General features: G+C 41.6%; 1 protein-coding gene across 6 annotated transcripts in view; it reads right to left on the bottom strand.

The window, feature by feature from the left end:
* LOC138855328 (organic cation transporter protein-like) overlaps positions 1–20,956 on the bottom strand; it is a 238,601-nt gene that overhangs the window by 28,132 nt on the left and 189,513 nt on the right. For all 6 annotated transcript variants that reach the window (XM_070104205.1, XM_070104207.1, XM_070104209.1 and 3 more), the window contains exon 5: positions 13,585–13,753. In XM_070104205.1, the coding sequence (XP_069960306.1) occupies positions 13,585–13,753 (169 nt within the window). The remainder of the gene's footprint in view (positions 1–13,584; positions 13,754–20,956) is intronic.

The raw sequence follows: 20,956 nt of genomic DNA, 5'->3' as shown, positions 1-20,956 counted from the left end.
GAAACTTGGGATGAAGTTATACCTGATGTGCAGTGTGCTATAAATTCTGCTTACAATGTTTCTATAGGTGACACTCCACATTATGCATTGTATGGTGTAGATAAACGTTTGCCTTATGAGTTGTTATATTCTAATCCGAAACCAAATTACAACCCTGATGATTTCGTAGCAACTCGTACCAGCTTAGCTCAAAGTGTTTTTAGAAGAATCCGTGAAACACTTCATAAATCAACAGCTGAATTCACAAGAGTCGCAAACACTCGATCAAAGCCATCCAAAATCAAAGTAGGTTCGAGAGTTATGCTGATTAACTTTAACAAAACGTCTGCAATGCCAAAGCTTGATCAAAAGTTTGTTGGTCCTTATCGAGTAGTTGAACATATCACTGGTAATAAGTATAAGGTTAGAGAGATTAGTACTGGTCAGTATAAAGAATCGCATTTGGATCATATGAAGTTAGTATGTGATGATAATGATGTTCCAACCCAGACTAATGTGACAGACTCTGACAATCCTCCTGATCCTGTACTCCCTTCCTCTGATACTCAGTCAGACGATCAACCTGAATGTCGTTATTCCCTACGTACATGACAGGTATTGAGAAATCCTCAAGTATCATTTGTAACTTCCAATTCAGATTTGCCTCAAATACAGCATGAGTTAGCCAATGCTACAGAGTTTGATCCTCCCAGAGATGACACCCATTCTGCATATGCCAATCTTACCCTAGCAGAGTTGGGGTTAAATGTAAATAACCTGTATAGATGAATAATTACAGTATCAACTTATCAGTATTCAAGAATTTTTTTTTTTGTGTTCACGTTCTCTCCGCATTCTGAGAGTTAACAGTCTAGATTTGCGTGCACCGAATCTGCTTTCTGTTAAACACTCTTTCTTTGTATATATTCCTTCCTCAGAATCCGTAGATCACACGAATACAGATCGATCGATCAAAATTTTTTTTTATTTTTATCACTTGTAATCTCAACGTTGAGTTCGTTGTTCATTTGTTGAGTTTTAAGTTGTACTATAGTATACCTTGTACTGCATTACAGTTTCAGTTATGTAAGCTTTCATTCCAATGTTCTACTTATGTATATATAATGTTTAATTGTTGTGTACTTTGACATTGTATAGAATCAGCCCAAGCCGTATACCTGCCATCTCTAGTTTGTATTAGTTGTATGTCGGGATGACATACGTTAGCGTCGCCGAGCTCTCAGTAGTAGTAACCAGGGTACCGTTGACTCAACGACCAACCGTCTCTGCCTGAGTCACTATCTGAATTCATATTGTGCTGACCTCAGCAGTATCAAAGGCCCCCTCACATAGGGTACTGTGGGCGGCTAGTCAGTGTTACGAGTGTGAGCAAGGAGATAGGTATGGCTGGCAAGGGCTCTCTCCACATATCTGCAATTATAAGTAATAACAGCCTACGTGAGTATTTCTTACCTAATCCACGTATCGAACTCCCACATGATAATGGAAGGAGAAAAGAGAATATGAATGTGTAAATGCAAGAATTATGTGGAATAAAGTAAAGGTTGGATGCGAGAAGTGGGTCATAATAACCGTGTATGCACCTGGAGAAGAGAGGAATGCAGAGGAGAGAGAGAGATTTTGGGAGATGTTAAGTGAATGTATAGGAGCCTTTGAACCAAGTGAGAGAGTAATTGTGGTAGGGGACCTGAATGCTAAAGTAGGAGAGGTGTGGTAGGTAAGTTTGGGGTGCCAGGTGTAAATGATAATGGGAGCCCTTTGATTGAACTTTGTATAGAAAGGGGTTTAGTTATAGGTAATACATATTTTAAGAAAAAGAGGATAAATAAGTATACAAGATATGATGTAGGGCGAAATGACAGTAGCTTGTTGGATTATGTATTGGTAGATAAAAGACTGTTGAGTAGACTTCAGGATGTACATGTTTATAGAGGGGCCACAGATATATCAGACCACTTTCTAGTTGTAGCTACACTGAGAGTAAAAGGTAGATGGGATACAAGGAGAATAGAAGCATTAGGGAAGAGAGAGGTGAAGGTTTATAAACTAAAAGAGGAGGCAGTTAGGGAAAGATATAAACAGCTTTTGGAGGATAGATGGGCTAATGAGAGCATAGGCAATGGGGTCGAAGAGGTATGGGGTAGGTTTAAAAATGTAGTGTTAGAGTGTTCAGCAGAAGTTTGTGGTTACAGGAAAGTGGGTGCGGGAGGGAAGAGGAGCGATTGGTGGAATGATAATGTAAAGAGAGTAGTAAGGGAGAAAAAGTTAGCTTATGAGAAGTTTTTACAAAGTAGAAGTGATGCAAGGAGGGAAGAGTATATGGAGAAAAAGAGAGAGGTTAAGAGAGTGGTGAAGCAATGTAAAAAGAGAGCAAATGAGAGAGTGGGTGAGATGTTATCAACAAATTTTGTTGAAAATAAGAAAAAGTTTTGGAGTGAGAATAACAAACCATACCCCCGGCCGGGATTGAACCCGCGGTCATAGAGTCTCAAAACTCCAGCCCGTCGCATTAGCCACTAGACCAGCCAGCCACAATTGTGGCTGGCTGGTCTAGTGGCTAACGCGACGGGCTGGAGTTTTGAGACTCTATGACCGCGGGTTCAATCCCGGCCGGGGGTATGGTTTATTTGCAATCGTGTCATTACGATTTCTTGAGTCATGAGATTAACAAGTTAAGGAAGCCTAGAGAACAAATGGATTTGTCAGTTAAAAATAGGAGAGGAGAGTTATTAAATGGAGAGTTAGAGGTATTGGGAAGATGGAGGGAATATTTTGAGGAATTGTTAAATGTTGATGAAGATAGGGAAGCTGTGATTTCGTGTATAGGGCAAGGAGGAATAACATCTTGTAGGAGTGAGGAAGAGCCAGTTGTGAGTGTGGGGGAAGTTCGTGAGGCAGTAGGTAAAATGAAAGGGGTTAAGGAAGCCGGGATTGATGGGATAAAGATAGAAATGTTAAAAGCAGGTGGGGATATAGTTTTGGAGTGGCTGGTGCAATTATTTAATAAATGTATGGAAGAGGGTAAGGTATCTAGGGATTGGCAGAGAGCATGCATAGTTCCTTTGTATAAAGGCAAAGGGGACAAAAGAGAGTGCAAAAATTATAGGGGGATAAGTCTGTTGAGTATACCTGGTAAAGTGTATGGTAGAGTTATTATTGAAAGAATTAAAAGTAAGACAGAGAATAGGAGAGCAGATGAACAAGGAGGCTTTAGGAAAGGTAGGGGGGTGTGTGGACCAGGTGTTTACAGTGAAACATATAAGTGAACAGAATTTAGATAAGGCTAAAGAGGTCTTTGTGGCATTTATGGATTTGGAAAAGGCGTATGACAGGGTGCACAGGGGGGCAATGTGGCAGATGTTGCAGGTGTAAGGTGTCGGAGGTAGGTTACTGAAAGCAGTGAAGAGTTTTTACGAGGATAGTGAGGCTCAAGTTAGAGTACATAGGAAAGAGGGAAATTATTTCCCAGTTATCCTGACGCCAAATGACTTCGAACATGCCCATGCACTCTGCCCCAGGGCCAGACTCATGGAACTCTGTGTTCATCAAGAACTGCAAGAAGCCCCTATCACGAGCCTTTTCCATCCTATGGAGAGGGAGCATGGACACGGGGGTCGTCCCACAGTTACTAAAAACAACAGACATAGCCCCACTCCACAAAGGGGGCAGTAAAGCAACAGCAAAGAACTACAGACCAATAGCACTAACATCCCATATCATAAAAATATGTGAAAGGGTCCTAAGAAGCAAGATCACCACCCATCTAGAAACCCATCAGTTACACAACCCAGGGCAACATGGGTTTAGAACAGGTCGCTCCTGTCTGTCTCAACTACTAGATCACTACGACAAGGTCCTAAATGCACTAGAAGACAAAAAGAATGCAGATGTAATATATACAGACTTTGCAAAAGCCTTCGACAAGTGTGACCATGGCGTAATAGCGCACAAAATGCGTGCTAAAGGAATAACAGGAAAAGTCGGTCGATGGATCTATAATTTCCTCACTAACAGAACACAGAGAGTAGTCGTCAACAGAGTAAAGTCCGAGGCAGCTATGGTGAAAAGCTCTGTTCCACAAGGCACAGTACTCGCTCCCATCTTGTTCCTCATCCTCATATCCGACATAGACAAGGATGTCAGCCACAGCACCGTGTCTTCCTTTGCAGATGACACCCGAATCTGCATGACAGTGTCTTCCATTGCAGACACTGCAAAGCTCCAGGCGGACATCAACCAAATCTTTCAGTGGGCTGCAGAAAACAATATGAAGTTCAACGATGAGAAATTTCAATTACTCAGATATGGTAAACATGAGGAAATTAAATCTTCATCAGAGTACAAAACAAATTCTGGCCACAAAATAGAGCGAAACACCAACGTCAAAGACCTGGGAGTGATCATGTCGGAGGATCTCACCTTCAAGGACCATAACATTGTATCAATCGCATCTGCTAGAAAAATGACAGGATGGATAATGAGAACCTTCAAAACTAGGGAGGCCAAGCCCATGATGACACTCTTCAGGTCACTTGTTCTATCTAGGCTGGAATATTGCTGCACACTAACAGCACCTTTCAAGGCAGGTGAAATTGCCGACCTAGAAAATGTACAGAGAACTTTCACGGCGCGCATAACGGAGATAAAACACCTCAATTATTGGGAGCGCTTGAGGTTCCTAAACCTGTATTCCCTGGAACGCAGGAGGGAGAGATACATGATTATATACACCTGGAAAATCCTAGAGGGACTAGTACCGAACTTGCACACGAAAATCACTCACTACGAAAGCAAAAGACTTGGCAGACGATGCACCATCCCCCCAATGAAAAGCAGGGGTGTCACTAGCACGTTAAGAGACCATACAATAAGTGTCAGGGGCCCGAGACTGTTCAACTGCCTCCCAGCACACATAAGGGGGATTACCAACAGACCCCTGGCAGTCTTCAAGCTGGCACTGGACAAGCACCTAAAGTCAGTTCCGGATCAGCCGGGCTGTGGCTCGTACGTTGGTTTGCGTGCAGCCAGCAGCAACAGCCTGGTTGATCAGGCTCTGATCCACAACGGAGGCCTGGTCACAGACCGGGCCGCGGGGGCGTTGACCCCCGGAACTCTCTCCAGGTAAACTCCAGGTAAAAGTAGGCCTTAGACAAGGATGTGTGATGTCACCGTGGTTGTTTAATATATTTATAGATGGGGTTGTAAGAGAAGTAAATGCGAGGGTCTTGGCAAGAGGCGTGGAGTTAAAAGATAAAGAATCACACATAAAGTGGGAGTTGTCACAGCTGCTCTTTGCTGATGACACTGTACTCTTGGGAGATTCTGAAGAGAAGTTGCAGAGATTGGTGGATGAATTTGGTAGGGTGTGCAAAAGAAGAAAATTAAAAATGAATACAGGAAAGAGTAAGGCTATGAGGATAACAAAAATATTAGGTGGTGAAAGATTGGATATCAGATTGGAGGGAGAGAGTATGGAGGAGGTGAATGTATTCAGATATTTTATGAGTGGACCTGTCAGCGGATTGGTCTATGAAGGATGAGGTGAATCATAGAATTGATGAGGGGAAAAGGGTGAGTGGTGCACTTAGGAGTCTGTGGAGACAAAGAACTTTGTCCTTGGAGGCAAAAAGGGGAATGTATGAGAGTATAGTTTTACCAACGCTCTTATATGGGTGTGAAGCGTGGGTGATGAATGTTGCAGCGAGGAGAAGGCTGGAGGCAGTGGAAATGTCATGTCTGAGGGCAATGTGTGGTGTGAATATAATGCAGAGAATTCGTAGTTTGGAAGTTAGGAGGAGGTGCAGGATTACCAAAATTGTTGTCCAGAGGGCTGAGGAAGGGTTGTTGAGGTGGTTCGGACATGTGGAGAGAATGGAGCGAAACAGAATGACTTCAAGAGTGTATCAGGCTGTAGTGGAAGGAGGGCGGGGTAGGGGTCGGCCTAGGAAAGGTTGGAGGGAGGGGGTAAAGGAGGTTTTGTGCACGAGGGGCTTGGACTTCCAGCAGGCGTGCGTGAGCGTGTTTGATAGGAGTGAATGGAGACGAATGGTTTTTAATACTTGATGTGCTGTTGGAGTGTGAGCAAAGTAACATTTATGAAGGGGTTCAGGGAAACCGGCAGGCCGGACTTGAGTCCTGGAGATATATATTTTATATATATATATATATATATATATATATATATATATATATATATATATATATATATATATATATATATATATATATATATATATATATATATATATATATATATATATATATATATATATACAAGGAATTCGCGAGAGCAGGCGAAATATACACAAACACTGATCTCTGGTAGTCAGAAACTGTAAGGCTGGAGGTGATGTCCTGGTAGTCAGTAAATGTGGGGCTGATAGTGCTGTCCTGGGAGACAGTAATGGTGAAGCTGGAGGTGCTGTCCTGGGAGACAGTAATGGTGAAGCTGGAGGTGCTGTCCTGGGGGACAGTATTGGTGATGCTGGAGGTGCTGTCCAGGGAGACAGTAATGGTGAAGCTGGAGATTTTGTCCAGGTAGTCTGGAATTATACGCAGGAAGGAATGCATATAAATGACCTCATAGGGGACAGGAGCCGTAGTGGGGAAACAAGTGTAGTCAAAGATAAGATAAAACCAATATTGCAAACTAGAAATACCACAGGAAATAGCAAACAAGAGGACTCCACTAGCAATAGTGAGGATATATTACCAAAAACAACTGGTGGGAGCTCCATTGTTGGTGCTAGGGAGGATAGGAATAAGACAGGTAAACATGCACCAACAGGGAATACAGTCACAGAAACCCAAGGCAAACGGAAGCAAAACTTGTGCACATACTATGCACTTGGTATCTGCAGACATGGGAAATCTGGAAAAACAGACGGGACGTGCAACTATGACCACGCTAGAAAATGCCGTGCCCATGTGACAACAGGAAAATGCAAACTCCCTTCCTGTAAGCTTTTTCACCCTGAAATGTGTACCTCTTCAGTACAGGAAAGACTGTGCTATAACTTAAATTGCCAGGCACACCATCTAAAGGGGACAAAAAAATACAAAACATCCAGGCCATGGGAAAACCTGGGTAGCCACAGCCACTCATGAGGGAGAGGTTTTTTAGTGCCAGGAAGAAAAAAAAACTGGCAGGAAATGGCAGAAATCGTACACCAAATCCAGTCATTCCTGGAGTGGAACCACAGTCGATGGCCTCCACTCAAAAAAAACAGATACAGATACTAATGCCGGAAAAAAATCCCCCCCTAGTACCAACAATACCACCAATCCGATGACATTCTTCTTTGCAAATATACAGGGTCTAAAGCCAGCAGCAAACAACAAAATACCTTTCATCCGTGGACTGCTTGCAGAGGCAAAGGCAATGTTCGCGGCTTTCACTGAAACCCACATAAAGGATCACTTGGACAACGAAATATGGATCCCATGTTACAACTTATACAGATGTGACAGAGTGAACAGGCAAAAGGGGTGGGGGTTGGCCTGTACACTGCAGAGTCACTTGTTTGCACAGAACTGCTTAATGCCTCAAATGATGTAGTGGAAGTTTTAGCAGTAAAGATCGAGAACCAAAACCTAGTCATTGTGGTAGTCTACAAGCCTCCGGATGCAACATCCCAGCAATTCCAGGAACAGCTGTTAAAAATTGACCACTGTCTGGAAAATCTTCCAGCTCCTGCACCCAACATTTTGCTCCTGGGGGGATTTCAACTTAAGGTACCTAAAATGGAGGAATATAGCAAATAATATTGTTGAAGTAATAACACCAGGAGGAAACTCACACTCACACGAGCTTTTAAATCTCTGCACAAAATTCAATTTAAACCAGGAAATAATAGAGCCTACTAGACTGGAGAATACACTAAACCTCATCTTCACTAACAATGATGATCTGATAAGAAATGTCACCATATCAAAAACAATATACTCAGATCACAACATAATTGAGGTTCAGACATGTACGCGCGGAGCCCCAGACCCAGGGCCATACTCATGGAACTCTGTGTTCATCAAGAACTGCAAGAAGCCCCTATCACGAGCCTTTACCATCCTATGGAGAGGGAGCATGGACATGGGGGTCGTCCCACAGTTACTAAAAACAACAGACATAGCCCCACTTCACAAAGGGGGCAGTAAAGCAAGAGCAAAGAACTACAGACCGATAGCACTAACATCCCATATCATAAAAATCTTTGAAAGGGTCCTAAGAAGCAAGATCACCACCCATCTAGAAACCCATCAGTTACACAACCCAGGGCAACATGGGTTTAGAACAGGTCGCTCCTGTCTGTCTCAACTATTGGATCACTACAACAAGGTCCTAAATGCACTAGAAGACAAAAAGAATGCAGATGTAATATATACAGACTTTGCAAAAGCCTTCGACAAGTGTGACCATGGCGTAATAGCACACAAAATACTTGCTAAAGGAATAACAGGAAAAGTCGGTCGATGGATCTATAATTTCCTCACTAACAGAACAGAGAGTAGTAGTCAACAGAGTAAAGTCCGAGGCAGCTATGGTGAAAAGCTCTGTTCCAAAAGGCACAGTACTCGCTCCCATCTTGTTCCTCATCCTCATATCTGACATAGACAAGGATGTCAGCCACAGCACCGTGTCTTCCTTTGCAGATGACACCCGAATCTGCATGACAGTGTCTTCCATTGCAGACACTGCAAGGCTCCAGGCGGACATCAACCAAATCTTTCGGTGGGTTGCAGAAAACAATATGAAGTTCAACGATGAGAAATTTCAATTACTCAGATATGGTAAAGACGAGGAAATTAAATCTTCATCAGAGTACAAAACAAATTCTGGCCACAAAATAGAGCGAAACACCAACGTCAAAGACCTGGGAGTGATCATGTCGGAGGATCTCACCTTCAAGGACCATAACATTGTATCAATCGCATCTGCTAGAAAAATGACAGGATGGATAATGAGAACCTTCAAAACTAGGGATGCCTTGCCCATGATGACACTCTTCAGGACGCTTGTTCTATCTAGGCTGGAATATTGCTGCACACTAACAGCACCTTTCAAGGCAGGTGAAATTGCTGACCTAGAAAATGTACAGAGAACCTTCACGGCGCGCATAACGGAGTTAAAACACCTCAATTACTGGGAGCACTTGAGGTTCCTGAACCTGTATTCCCTGGAACACAGGCGGGAGAGATACATGATTATATACACCTGGAAAATCCTAGAGGGACTAGTACCGAACTTGCACACGAAAATCACTCACTACGAAAGCGAAAGACTTGGCAGACGATGCAACATCCCCCCAATGAAAAGCAGGGGTGTCACTAGCACGTTAAGAGACCATACAATAAGTGTCAGGGGCCCGAGACTGTTCAACTGCCTCCCAGCACACATAAGGGGGATTACCAACAGACCCCTGGCAGTCTTCAAGCTGGCACTGGACAAGCACCTAAAGTCGGTTCCTGACCAGCCGGGCTGTGGCTCGTACGTTGGTTTGCGTGCAGCCAGCAGCAACAGCCTGGTCACAGACCGGGCAGCGGGGGCGTTGACCCCCGGAACTCTCTCCAGGTAAACACATCCCCTACCCACTCTAAAACCTCCTTGCTCATCCACAATTCTACATTCTGTCTTACCTCTAATTCTTTCAATTATAGACCTACCGTACACTTTTGCTGGTATACTCAGTAAACGTTCAGTACGCTGAGGTCAGTGGTCACCTGCGGTCATACCTGCCTAAGCTCTTGGGAGTTAGCGTGGGCTGTTACCAAGCACCATGGCTTGTTGTAGTGTTTTAGAATCTCAGGTTCAAGAGTTGAAGAAGGAGATTCTACTTCTTCAGGAAGAAAATAGGAGGCTAAAGCTTCGCATAGATGAGTTTGGGAGCGAGTGTGAAAAGGATTTAGCTGGTATGGAAGGAATGATCACCAGCAGTGATAGTGGCAGCCGCTTTAAGTGGCAAGTGGTTCACAGTTCAGGAAGAAGGAAGATAAGGAGAATTAATAGAGAAGATGTGAAGGTAAGAAATCGATTCTCTGTTTTCCAAGACGAGTGTACTTCAGTGGTTAGTGAGGTTGAAGGTACCACTGATTCCCCTGCTAATCAAGGTAAGAATATTTTAATAGTACGTGATACTCTGGTAAGATATATGGACCGTGCATTTTGTAACAGAGACATAAAGGTCAGACAAAGAGTGTATCTTCCTGGAGCTGGTGTTTGTGACATAGTCAACAGGTTGGATAATATTATGGCAGGTAATGGGAACAAGCCCATTATCTGTCTTAGTGGTGGGGGTAATGACACTGGGAATGGCAGAAGAGAGGAGCTGTTGGATAAGTACAGGTCAGCCATAGAAGTAGTTAGGTCTAAGGGAGGGATCCCAGTCATATGTAGCATCTTGCCTAGAAAGGGAGTGGGCCTTTAATAGATGTCTAGGGTAATTGGCATAAATTTCTTGCTAGACAGGTACTGCAAGGAACTTGCAATCCCATTCATTGATAACTGGGACCTATTCTTTGACAAACGTGATATGTATGCAAGGGATGGGGTTCATCTTTCTGGGGATGGAGTGGTTGCATTAGCCAATTCAATTGAGAGGGTAATTGATGACTTGTCTAGAAATTTAACTGATAGATTATAGAGGTATGGGTGTTTGTGGGAAACAACAAGGCTGCAGCATTAGGGTTAAAAACAACAGTTATTACCGGGATACCTCAGGGGTATGTTTAAAAGACAATATTCAAAATAAAGTTGCTAGTAGATAGTAGAGGGCTAGAGATAGTAGAGGTCAACGAGTGACTAGCTCTTTTAAGGTTTACTATACTAATAGTATGAGTCTAAGAAATAAGATAGATGAACTAAGATTACTTGCAAGTGTAGATAATATAGATATTACTGGTATAACAGAGACCTGGTTCAACCTGAAAGATAGAGCAATGCCTTCTGAATGAAACATACAGGGTTATAAACTATTCCACACTGATAGGGTCAAGAGGAAGGGTGGAGGTGTGGCGATGTATGTCAGAGAAAATTTAAATTGTTGTCTTAGACATGATATAAGATTAGAAACATCGAACACAGAATCGGTTTGCCTACAGTTTCTCGAGGGACGTGACAAATTAATTTTGGGTGTGATTTATAGGCCCCCAAACCTTGATAAGGAGGGCAGTAAGCTGTTATGGGACGAAATTCATAAGGCATCTAGATATGAAAATGTTGTGATAATGGGAGATTTTAACTTTAGACAAATTGATTGGAACAATATGACAGGAAATCTTGAGTCTAGTGACTTTCTTGATACGGTTCAGGATTGCTTTTTAGAACAGGTTGTGACAGAACCAACTAGAGGAAACAATCTGCTTGACTTGGTTCTTGCCAACAAAGATTCACTAATTAATAATCTTGAGGTTAATGATGAGCTTGGGGAAAGTGATCACAAAATCACTTAGTTTCAATATATCATGGAATTAACCAGATAACTGCAATCAAATCTCCGTCCCAGATTTTCGCTTGGCCGACTTCATGGGAAAACACAATAAACACTTACAGAGAAGTGTGATCAGTTTCTCTAGTAAACAGATTGTGAATAAATGAATAATTCTTGATGAACAGTGTAGCAACGTGTGTTGCGATCCAACAGAGTGTAGTGCGAGATTCTTTAAAGAACACTATTCTTCAATCAAGTCATTGGATATCCGGGTGTAACTACAGGTCAGATACATATACCCAGGAAAGTGTACTAATACGTAATGAGTATGATTGACTGCGCAGTTGAGTACAAAGTTACAAATTAGCAAGTTATCATAAATCCCAGTGAGGAGAGGACCTTTGAGTCCACACAAGCAAGTTTTCCAGCCAGTAATCAGTTAATGAAATATGTTGACATAATACCCCTTAGGGGTAATTTATTATCAATACATTTCCATTCCAGCCTGTTGCAAAGTGGCTATGACAGCCTCTCATAACCTCGCCTGCAGGGGCGACTGTGTAGGCGATAGCTGTCTCATCAAGCTAAGTTCCCCCTATATTTAATCTTTAACCTTAGCTGGTAAACCATTTTTCAACACCTATTGTGCCAAGAATTTGGTCCTCGTTACCGTACACAAGTGTTGAATAAGACATTCACGAGTATTAAACGAAATAAAATTGAAAAGCTGGTAGATAAAAATGAGGAATCCTATTGAAGGCAGCTCATTAGGGATACCTAATAATACCCTAATACAAATATTAATAAAGAATAGTTCATGCAAGTCTGTGATTCATGAAATAGTAATAACAGGATTGCAAACAAATGATGGAATGAGTGAGACTTGAACTCATGACAAGTGAGTTCTAAAACTCAAAAGCCAGTGAGTGGTTTATAAGCCAGTGAGTGGTTTATAAGCCAGTGAGTGGTTTATAAGCCAGTGAGTGGTTTACAAGCCAGTGAGTGGTTTATAAGCCAGTGAGTGGTTTACAAGCCAGTGAGTGGTTTATAAGCCAGTGAGTGGTTTACAAGCCAGTGAGTGGTTTATAAGCCAGCGAGTGGTTTATAAGCCAGTGAGTGGTTTATAAGCCAGTGAGTGGTTTATAAGCCAGTGAGTGGTTTATAAGCCAGTGAGTGGTTTACAAGCCAGTGAGTGGTTTACAAGCCAGTGAGTGGTTTATAAGCCAGTGAGTGGTTTACAAGCCAGTGAGTGGTTTATAAGCCAGTGAGTGGTTTACAAGCCAGTGAGTGGTTTATAAGCCAGTGAGTGGTTTATAAGCCAGTGAGTGGTTTATAAGCCAGTGAGTGGTTTATAAGCCAGTGAGTGGTTTATAAGCCAGTGAGTGGTTTATAAGCCAGTGAGTGGTTTATAAGCCAGTGAGTGGTTTATAAGCCAGTGAGTGGTTTACAAGCCAGTGAGTGGTTTACAAGCCAGTGAGTGGTTTACAAGCCAGTGAGTGGTTTATAAGCCAGTGAGTGGTTTATAAGCCAGTGAGTGGTTTATAAGCCAGTGAGTGGTTTATAAGCCAGTGAGTGGTTTATAAGCCAGTGAGTGGTTTATAAGCCAGTGAGTGGTTTATAAGCCAGTGAGTGGTTTATAAGCCAGTGAGTGGTTTACAAGCCAGTGAGTGGTTTACAAGCCAGTGAGTGGTTTACAAGCCAGTGAGTGGTTTACAAGCCAGTGAGTGGTTTACAAGCCAGTGAGTGGTTTACAAGCCAGTGAGTGGTTTACACACTGACCTGTGAGATTTAGGACTGACTTGCCACTTGTTCATACCTCACACCTGGTCACTGACTCACTAATGTGACATAACAAACTGAGCATATCATGTGATAAAATATAAACTGGTAAGTGGAAGTAACTGTATATACAAACAGTACATATCAAGTGTGTAAGATTCAGGCTGGAAAGTTTTTGTACATGTTGCATATACAAACTGTCACTACTAAGAATAATACACAAATAACCCGCACGTAGGAGAGAGGAGCTTACGACGACGTAAGTGTATAACTTTGTAAACGGTCCAAATCGGACTAATATGTGGTCGTAAGCTATACTCTGCTATGTGCGGATAATTTGTGTATTGTTCCAGTCACCGTATTGTGTCTGTTTGCACTTTACCAAGCATAAGATAACAGAAGAAAAGCAGGAGCAGTGATAGAAAGTTGCAACCATCGCCAGTCCCTGATGAAGATAGCCAACACTCCAGTCATAACTTCACCAAGTGTAGTTGGTATCAGAATGAGGATCCCACAAAATGTTCGCCATTTAGCACCAATAAACTCTAGAGCTGGAAGAAAAGGAAATAAATTAATTACAGGTATATAATGGCATTTCTGCCTTGCAACACTTTTCAGTGAATCATTTCTGCCTTGCAACACTTTTCAGTGAATCATTTCTGCCTTGCAACACTTTTCAATGAAACATTTCTGCCTTGCAACACTTTTCAATGAAACATTTCTGCCTTGCAACACTTTTCAGTGAATCATTTCTGCCTTGCAACACTTTTCAATGAAACATTTCTACCTTGCAACACTTTTCAATGAAACATTTCTGCCTTGCAACACTTTTCAATGAAACATTTCTGCCTTGCAACACTTTTCAATGAAACATTTCTGCCTTGCAACACTTTTCAATGAAACATTTCTACCTTGCAACACTTTTCAATGAAACATTTCTGCCTTGCAACACTTTTCAATGAAACATTTCTGCCTTGCAACACTTTTCAATGAAACATTTCTGCCTTGCAACACTTTTCAATGAAACATTTCTGCCTTGCAACACTTTTCAATGAAACATTTCTGCCTTGCAACACTTTTCAATGAAACATTTTTGCCTTGCAACACTTTTCAATGAAACATTTCTGCCTTGCAACACTTTTCAGTGAATCATTTCTGCCTTGCAACACTTTTCAATGAAACATTCCTACCTTGCAACACTTTTCAATGAAACATTTCTGCCTTGCAACACTTTTCAATGAAACATTTCTGCCTTGCAACACTTTTCAATGAAACATTTCTGCCTTGCAACACTTTTCAATGAAACATTTCTGCCTTGCAACACTTTTCAATGAAACATTTCTGCCTTGCAACACTTTTCAATGAAACATTTTCCAATGATTATGTAATCTTTTGCATTAATTTTTAGTAAGAAATCAAGAAGCGTTTACATCTAGTAAACTGTATCCATGTGAAACTTTATATGTTATAAAAAGTATTTAATGGAAGGAACAAAAGCATTGCAAACAACACAATTCTTCAACAATAATACATTTAATTAGTCATTTTCTTAATTAATATAAACACATAGGTTACAGTAATTTTGGATTGATTTTTTCCATGAATATATACACCATGAGATGTATATTTCTGTTTATAATAATCGATACCATGCCCAGCCCTTCTAGGGTAGGGTAGGTGCCTGAGCCCGAGCCTTTACCTCATAAGACTGTCATTCCCATTTGCCCCCTTGGGGCGGGGATGGCAGACCAGAGAGGCCTAGCTTGTGGCTAGGCCTGGGGACAGTTGGTCCCAAAGATGAGGAGGTACTTGTGCCTCCTCCCATGGGAGACTTAGGTCTCAGACACTCCCTAAAGAGGGAGCCAAGGCCGGGCCACCACTTGGACAAGGCCCGGGCCGGGAGAATACCGGCGAATCTTTAATAATAATAATAAATAATTCTGTTTGTAAGTGCAGAAAATTTACTTTAATTCTGTCAATGATTGTTAAAATATTTCTTGGATGATGGTAAACAGGTGATTTACAACCTTAATGACCCTTAGTGTAGTCGATTACATCTCCATTATCCAATGATTTAGTTATTAACTTTCATTTATGAGCGTAAGAAACAATATTATTTATGAAGGTTATATATGCCATTCTTGCCAGTCTGTGCTGTTATCTACACAGAACAAGTGACTTATAAAGTGATATGAATGTAAATAATTATTTTCTTCTTTAATAAACAGACATTACATTAGATACGTTAATGTTATTATATTGACATCTTACCTTATTTAAAGTACAGTTCAAGAGTTTTACAATCACAATATTCAGCTTGACAAATCTTTCCAGAGAAAGTATTACTGAACTACTTTGAGCTCAGCCAAGCTTATGAATATTAGACATTAAACAGTGTCTGGGGAACTGCGGAAATTCAGGGTCGATGCCTTCAATCAAGAGCCTCTTACCAGCATCAAGGAACTTTGTCTGAGAGACAAACAATGTTCAGTATATGAAGAGTGGAGGAGCTGGGCCATAATAAATGCCCTATAGATATCTCAAAGATGTTTACTTGAGTCACTTACATTTTGTTTAAAATAAAATCCTGGTATCTTACCATTTGGTTACCTAAAAAGAATAAGGCTCATCAAGATAGCAATTATATTTTCCAGGTTTTCCTTTCTGTGAGTATCATCTGCTGCGTCAACCGTGTAGCATCCTCAGACTCAAGGTGCCTTTCTGGGAATATATTGGATGTTGTCTGGAAGCCTTCTGATATAAGTATCCCAGAGACTGGGAAGATTCATCCAACTTGATATATATTCATTCACTACAGTGAGGTTAGTATGGGACCCAATTGATCATAATTGCAGTTTTTTATAGACGAATCACCAGCATGGCCATGGTAATCTTGCTCTAGCTCAAGTTCCTTCAAAGTCGAGACTAAGTTCCTTCACACTATTCCATTGTATTCCCTGTGTTCAGCCCTTAAGCTGCCAATGACGTCAATTTACACCAACAGTGAGACCTGCTGTTGTAAATTAATACCTAAATTTTAGCTCCTCCAAATTGGCCACGATCGGTCCGGTTAGTCCTACAAAAATTTCTTCGGAGTATAAACAAATTCCAACCATACAATAAAGCGAGAAAAACTAGCGTCAAAGACCTAGGTAATAGAGTTGTGGATGAGTGGAACAAACTCCCGAGTACAGTTATTAAGGCTAAAACGTTGTGTAGTTTTAAAAATAGGTTTGATAAATACATGAGTGGGTGTGGGTGGGTGTGAGTTGGACCTGACTAGCTTGTGCTGCTGGGTCTGGTGCAGTGCTCCATCCTTGAGTGGAGATGACCAGGCTGGGTGGGTCATTGGGATAATCCGGGGGGGGGGTCATTGGTCTAATCAGGGGGGGGGGGACATGGACCTGCTCCGCATGGGTCAGTAGGCCTGTTGCAGTGTTCCTTCTTTCTTATGTTCTTATGTTCTTATTAATCGCATCTGCTAGAAAAATGAGAGGATGGATAGCAAGCCCATGATGACACTCTTCAGGTAGCTTGTTCTATCTAGGCTGGAATATTGCTGCACACTAACAGCACCTTTCAAGGCGGGTGAAATTGCTGACCTAGAAAATGTACAGAGAACCTTCACAGCGCGCATAACGGAGATAAAACACCTCAATTACTGGTAATGCTTGAAGTTCCTGAACCTGTACTCCCTGGAGTGCAGGCGGTAGAGATACATGATTATATATACCAGAAAAATCCTAGAGGGATTAGTACCAAACTTGCACACGAAAATCACTCCCTATGAAAGCAAGACTCGGCAGAAGATGCAACATCCCCCCAATGTGTCGGGAAGCTAGGGGTAGACGGAGAAGCGGCCGGCTAGATTGCAATATATAATGGTGCAGTAAAGACCACTTCACGCTGAGAACGAACAAAGGAAGCGAATTGTGCATTGCTGTACCACAGAAAATCTCCATAATAACTATAAATCTAATACCAAGAAGTGTGTGTTCAACTTCTTTAATGACATTACCACGAAAGACAAACCTTGGTGAACATAGTGTACCAGTGTGTGTATTCCTAGGCTGTGGAAGACGTGGACATTCTCAATCAAGACAACGATATCCGGGTGTAAGGGTCTGATACACAAACCCAGGTAAGTCTGTTTAGTGTGTGATGATTCCACTGACTGCTCAGTTTAGAACTATGTACACTGAATAGATTACCATATACCCCAGTGACATACGGGCCTTTTAGCCCACAGACGTGTGTATAGGATTCAATGAATCCAGTTAGTATTCAATTATGAAAATACTGACATAACACCCCCTAGGGGTAATTAAACTCATACATAATAATCTAATTTTCAGCCCTTGAGGGATTGTATACGACAGCTTCTCAAGACATCGCCTGCAGGGACGGCTGTGTAGGCGAAAGTTGTCTTTCAAGCTAAGTCCCATTTCAGTCCACTATTTAATCTTTGACTTAGCTTGTAGCATTTACCTCAACACCGCATTGGCGTTGACCCCTGGAGCTCTCTCCAGGTAAACTTCAGGTAAAGAAAAAAGGGTCTGTACCTTGGGTATATGCATTATTAAAAAGATCGTGGTGTGTGTGTGAGACATTGTGGGAGCTGGCGAAAACTATTAAATTTTTTATTGTGCTGAGCCATCATCATATGCGCATTCCAAGGAGGCTTAGAGTTTTTATGTTTAGTGTTCATGTGGGTGACACTGACACAGGAAACGTCCTAATAACAAATCTAATGCTGATGACCATATTCCTTCAGCCTCTGGTGTCTCCCAATCAGTAACAAACCGAGAACAGTTCAAGAGGGAATTGAAATTTATGGTCGTTTTGGCCAAAATCTAAGCAGGAAGAATGAGGCAGTGATGAGGACTTCGGTGTTGATGAGATGAATGATGTTTCTAGCGATGGTGACATGGAATATGCCGTGATGTACTAGGTGTCATAACCAGTTACCATGCACTGGACATACATCTGACAGTGATGATTATGGTGGTTGTGATACAGGGGTGAGACAGAGGTCACGGCGACCATTGCAACAACTACCATCACAATCACCACCAGATGCACTACCACCAGACCACATATGGGACTGGCAGGAAAACTACCAACTTTATGACACAAAAAGTGAAACTGCGGACTCTTACGAAATTTTTCTTTCATACAACAAACTGCGGCAAGCAAATGCATTGAACAAGCATAAAATGACAAACACAAATGTTTCAACACAATCACACTTTCATAAATATAAGGGCATCACAGTGGCAGAAATATATCTTTTCTTCGCCATTATGCTTATACAAAATGTACATAAGTACAACCACAAGAGTCATTTATACTCCAGAGTCTGGTGACCTTATTCTTTGAAACTGATTCCTATTGCTTCTGCATAAGTTGCATATGTTGCATATCTCTCACAAGGCACATCTTGGCAACGTAAGTAAAATTTTCAGTAATTTTTTCAACTCGTTCGAAAATATTATGATAGACGGCAAGAACTTTAATTTGCCCATTATTAACGAAATCATTGCTAAATACCTGGTTATACCTCCAGCACAACACAGCCGCACAGACAGCCAAATTCTGGGGCCTGGTAAGCACTACCTAACAGCAATTCCTGTCACAAGTCTAAAGAAACATGTTCACGAGAAAAGGATCATCAAAGTGAAGGGATACCGAAAATATGTGTGTTAAGTCTGGGGAAAATACATTGCACTGAGTCTTGCTTTGAGGATTGTTACAAGCTCCAGCACTTCTAACATGTAAAGTAAAAGGACACAAGTGCAACTAATGTGACATTTATTGTGGCAACGTTTCGCTCTCCAGGAGCTTTATCAAGCTTGATAAAGCTCCTGGAGAGCGAAACGTTGCCACTATAAATGTCACATTAGTTGCACTTGTGTCCTTTTACTTTACATATTGTCGGTAATTCTACCAACTTTATTACTTCTAACATGATAGTGAACAGCGTGAATACAGTGTGCAGTGAAGATATGCAGTGAGAGGACAGATATAATGTGCAGTAAAGATATGCAGTGAGAGGACAGATATAATGTGCAGTGAAGATATGCGGTGAGAAGACAGATACAGTGTGCAGTGAAGAAATGCAGTGAGAGGACAGATATAGGGTGCAGTGAAGATATGCAGTGAGAGGACAGATATAGTGTACAGTGAAGATATACAGTGAGAGGACAGATATAATATGCAATGAAAATATACAGTGAGAGGACAGATAGTGTACAGTGAAGATATACAGTGAAAGGACGATACAGTGTACAGTGAAGATATGCAGTGAGAGGACAGACACAGTGTACAGTGAAGATATACAGTAAGAGGACAGACACAGTGTACAGTGAAGATATACAGTGAGAGGACAGACACAGTGTACAGTGAAGATATACAGTGAGAGGACAGATACAGTGTGCAGTGAAGATATGCAGTGAGAGGACAGATACAGTGTACAGTGAAGATATGCAGTGAGAGGACACAGTGTACAGTGAAGATATACAGTGAGAGGGCAGATACAGTGTACAGTGAAGATATACAGTGAGAGGGAAGATACAGTGTACAGAGAAGATATACAGTGAGAGGACAGATACAGTGTACAGTGAAGATATACAGTGAGAGGACAGATACAGTGCACAGTGAAGATACGCAGTGAGAGAACAGATACAGTGTACAGTGAAGATATGCAGTGAGAGAGCAGATACAGTGTACAGTGAAGATATACAGTGAGAGGGCAGATACAGTGTACAGTGAAGATATACAGTGAGAGGGCGGATACAGTGTACAGTAAAGATATACAGTGAGAGAAAGACACAGTGTACAGTGAAGATATACAGTGAGAGGACAGATACAGTGTACAGTGAAGATATACAGTGAGAGAACAGACACAGTGTACAGTGAAGATATACAGTGAGAGGGCAGATACAGTGTACAGTAAAGATATACAGTGAGAGAACAGACACAGTGTACAGTGAAGATATACATTGAGAGGGCAGATACAGTGTACAGTGAAGATATGCAGTGAGAGGACACAGTGTACAGTGAAGATATACAGTGAGAGGGCAGATACAGTGTACAGTGAAGATATACAGTGAGAGGGCAGATACAGTGTGCAGTGAAGAAATGCAGTGAGAGGACAGATATAGGGTGCAGTGAAGATATGCAGTGAGAGGACAGATATAGTGTACAGTGAAGATATACAGTGAGAGGACAGATATAATATGCAATGAAAATATACAGTGAGAGGACAGACAGTGTACAGTGAAGATATACAGTGAGAGGACAGATACAGTGTGCAGTGAAGATATGCAGTGAGAGGACAGATACAGTGTACAGTGAAGATATTCAGTGAAAGGACAGACACAGTGTACAGTGAAGATATGCAGTGAGAGGACACAGTGTACAGTGAAGATATACAGTGAGAGGGCAGATACAGTGTACAGTGAAGATATACAGTGAGAGGGCAGATACAGTGTACAGAGAAGATATACAGTGAGAGGACAGATACAGTGTACAGTGAAGATATACAGTGAGAGGACAGATACAGTGCACAGTGAAGATACGCAGTGAGAGAACAGATACAGTGTACAGTGAAGATATGCAGTGAGAGAGCAGATACAGTGTACAGTGAAGATATACAGTGAGAGGGCAGATACAGTGTACAGTGAAGATATACAGTGAGAGGGCGGATACAGTGTACAGTAAAGATATACAGTGAGAGAACAGACACAGTGTAC

Source organism: Cherax quadricarinatus, chromosome 89 (assembly GCF_038502225.1).
Source record: "Cherax quadricarinatus isolate ZL_2023a chromosome 89, ASM3850222v1, whole genome shotgun sequence".
Classification (NCBI taxonomy): Eukaryota; Metazoa; Arthropoda; class Malacostraca; order Decapoda; family Parastacidae; genus Cherax; species Cherax quadricarinatus.
Note: the sequence above shows the minus strand (reverse complement) of the source record. Positions and strands in the feature narration are given on the sequence as shown.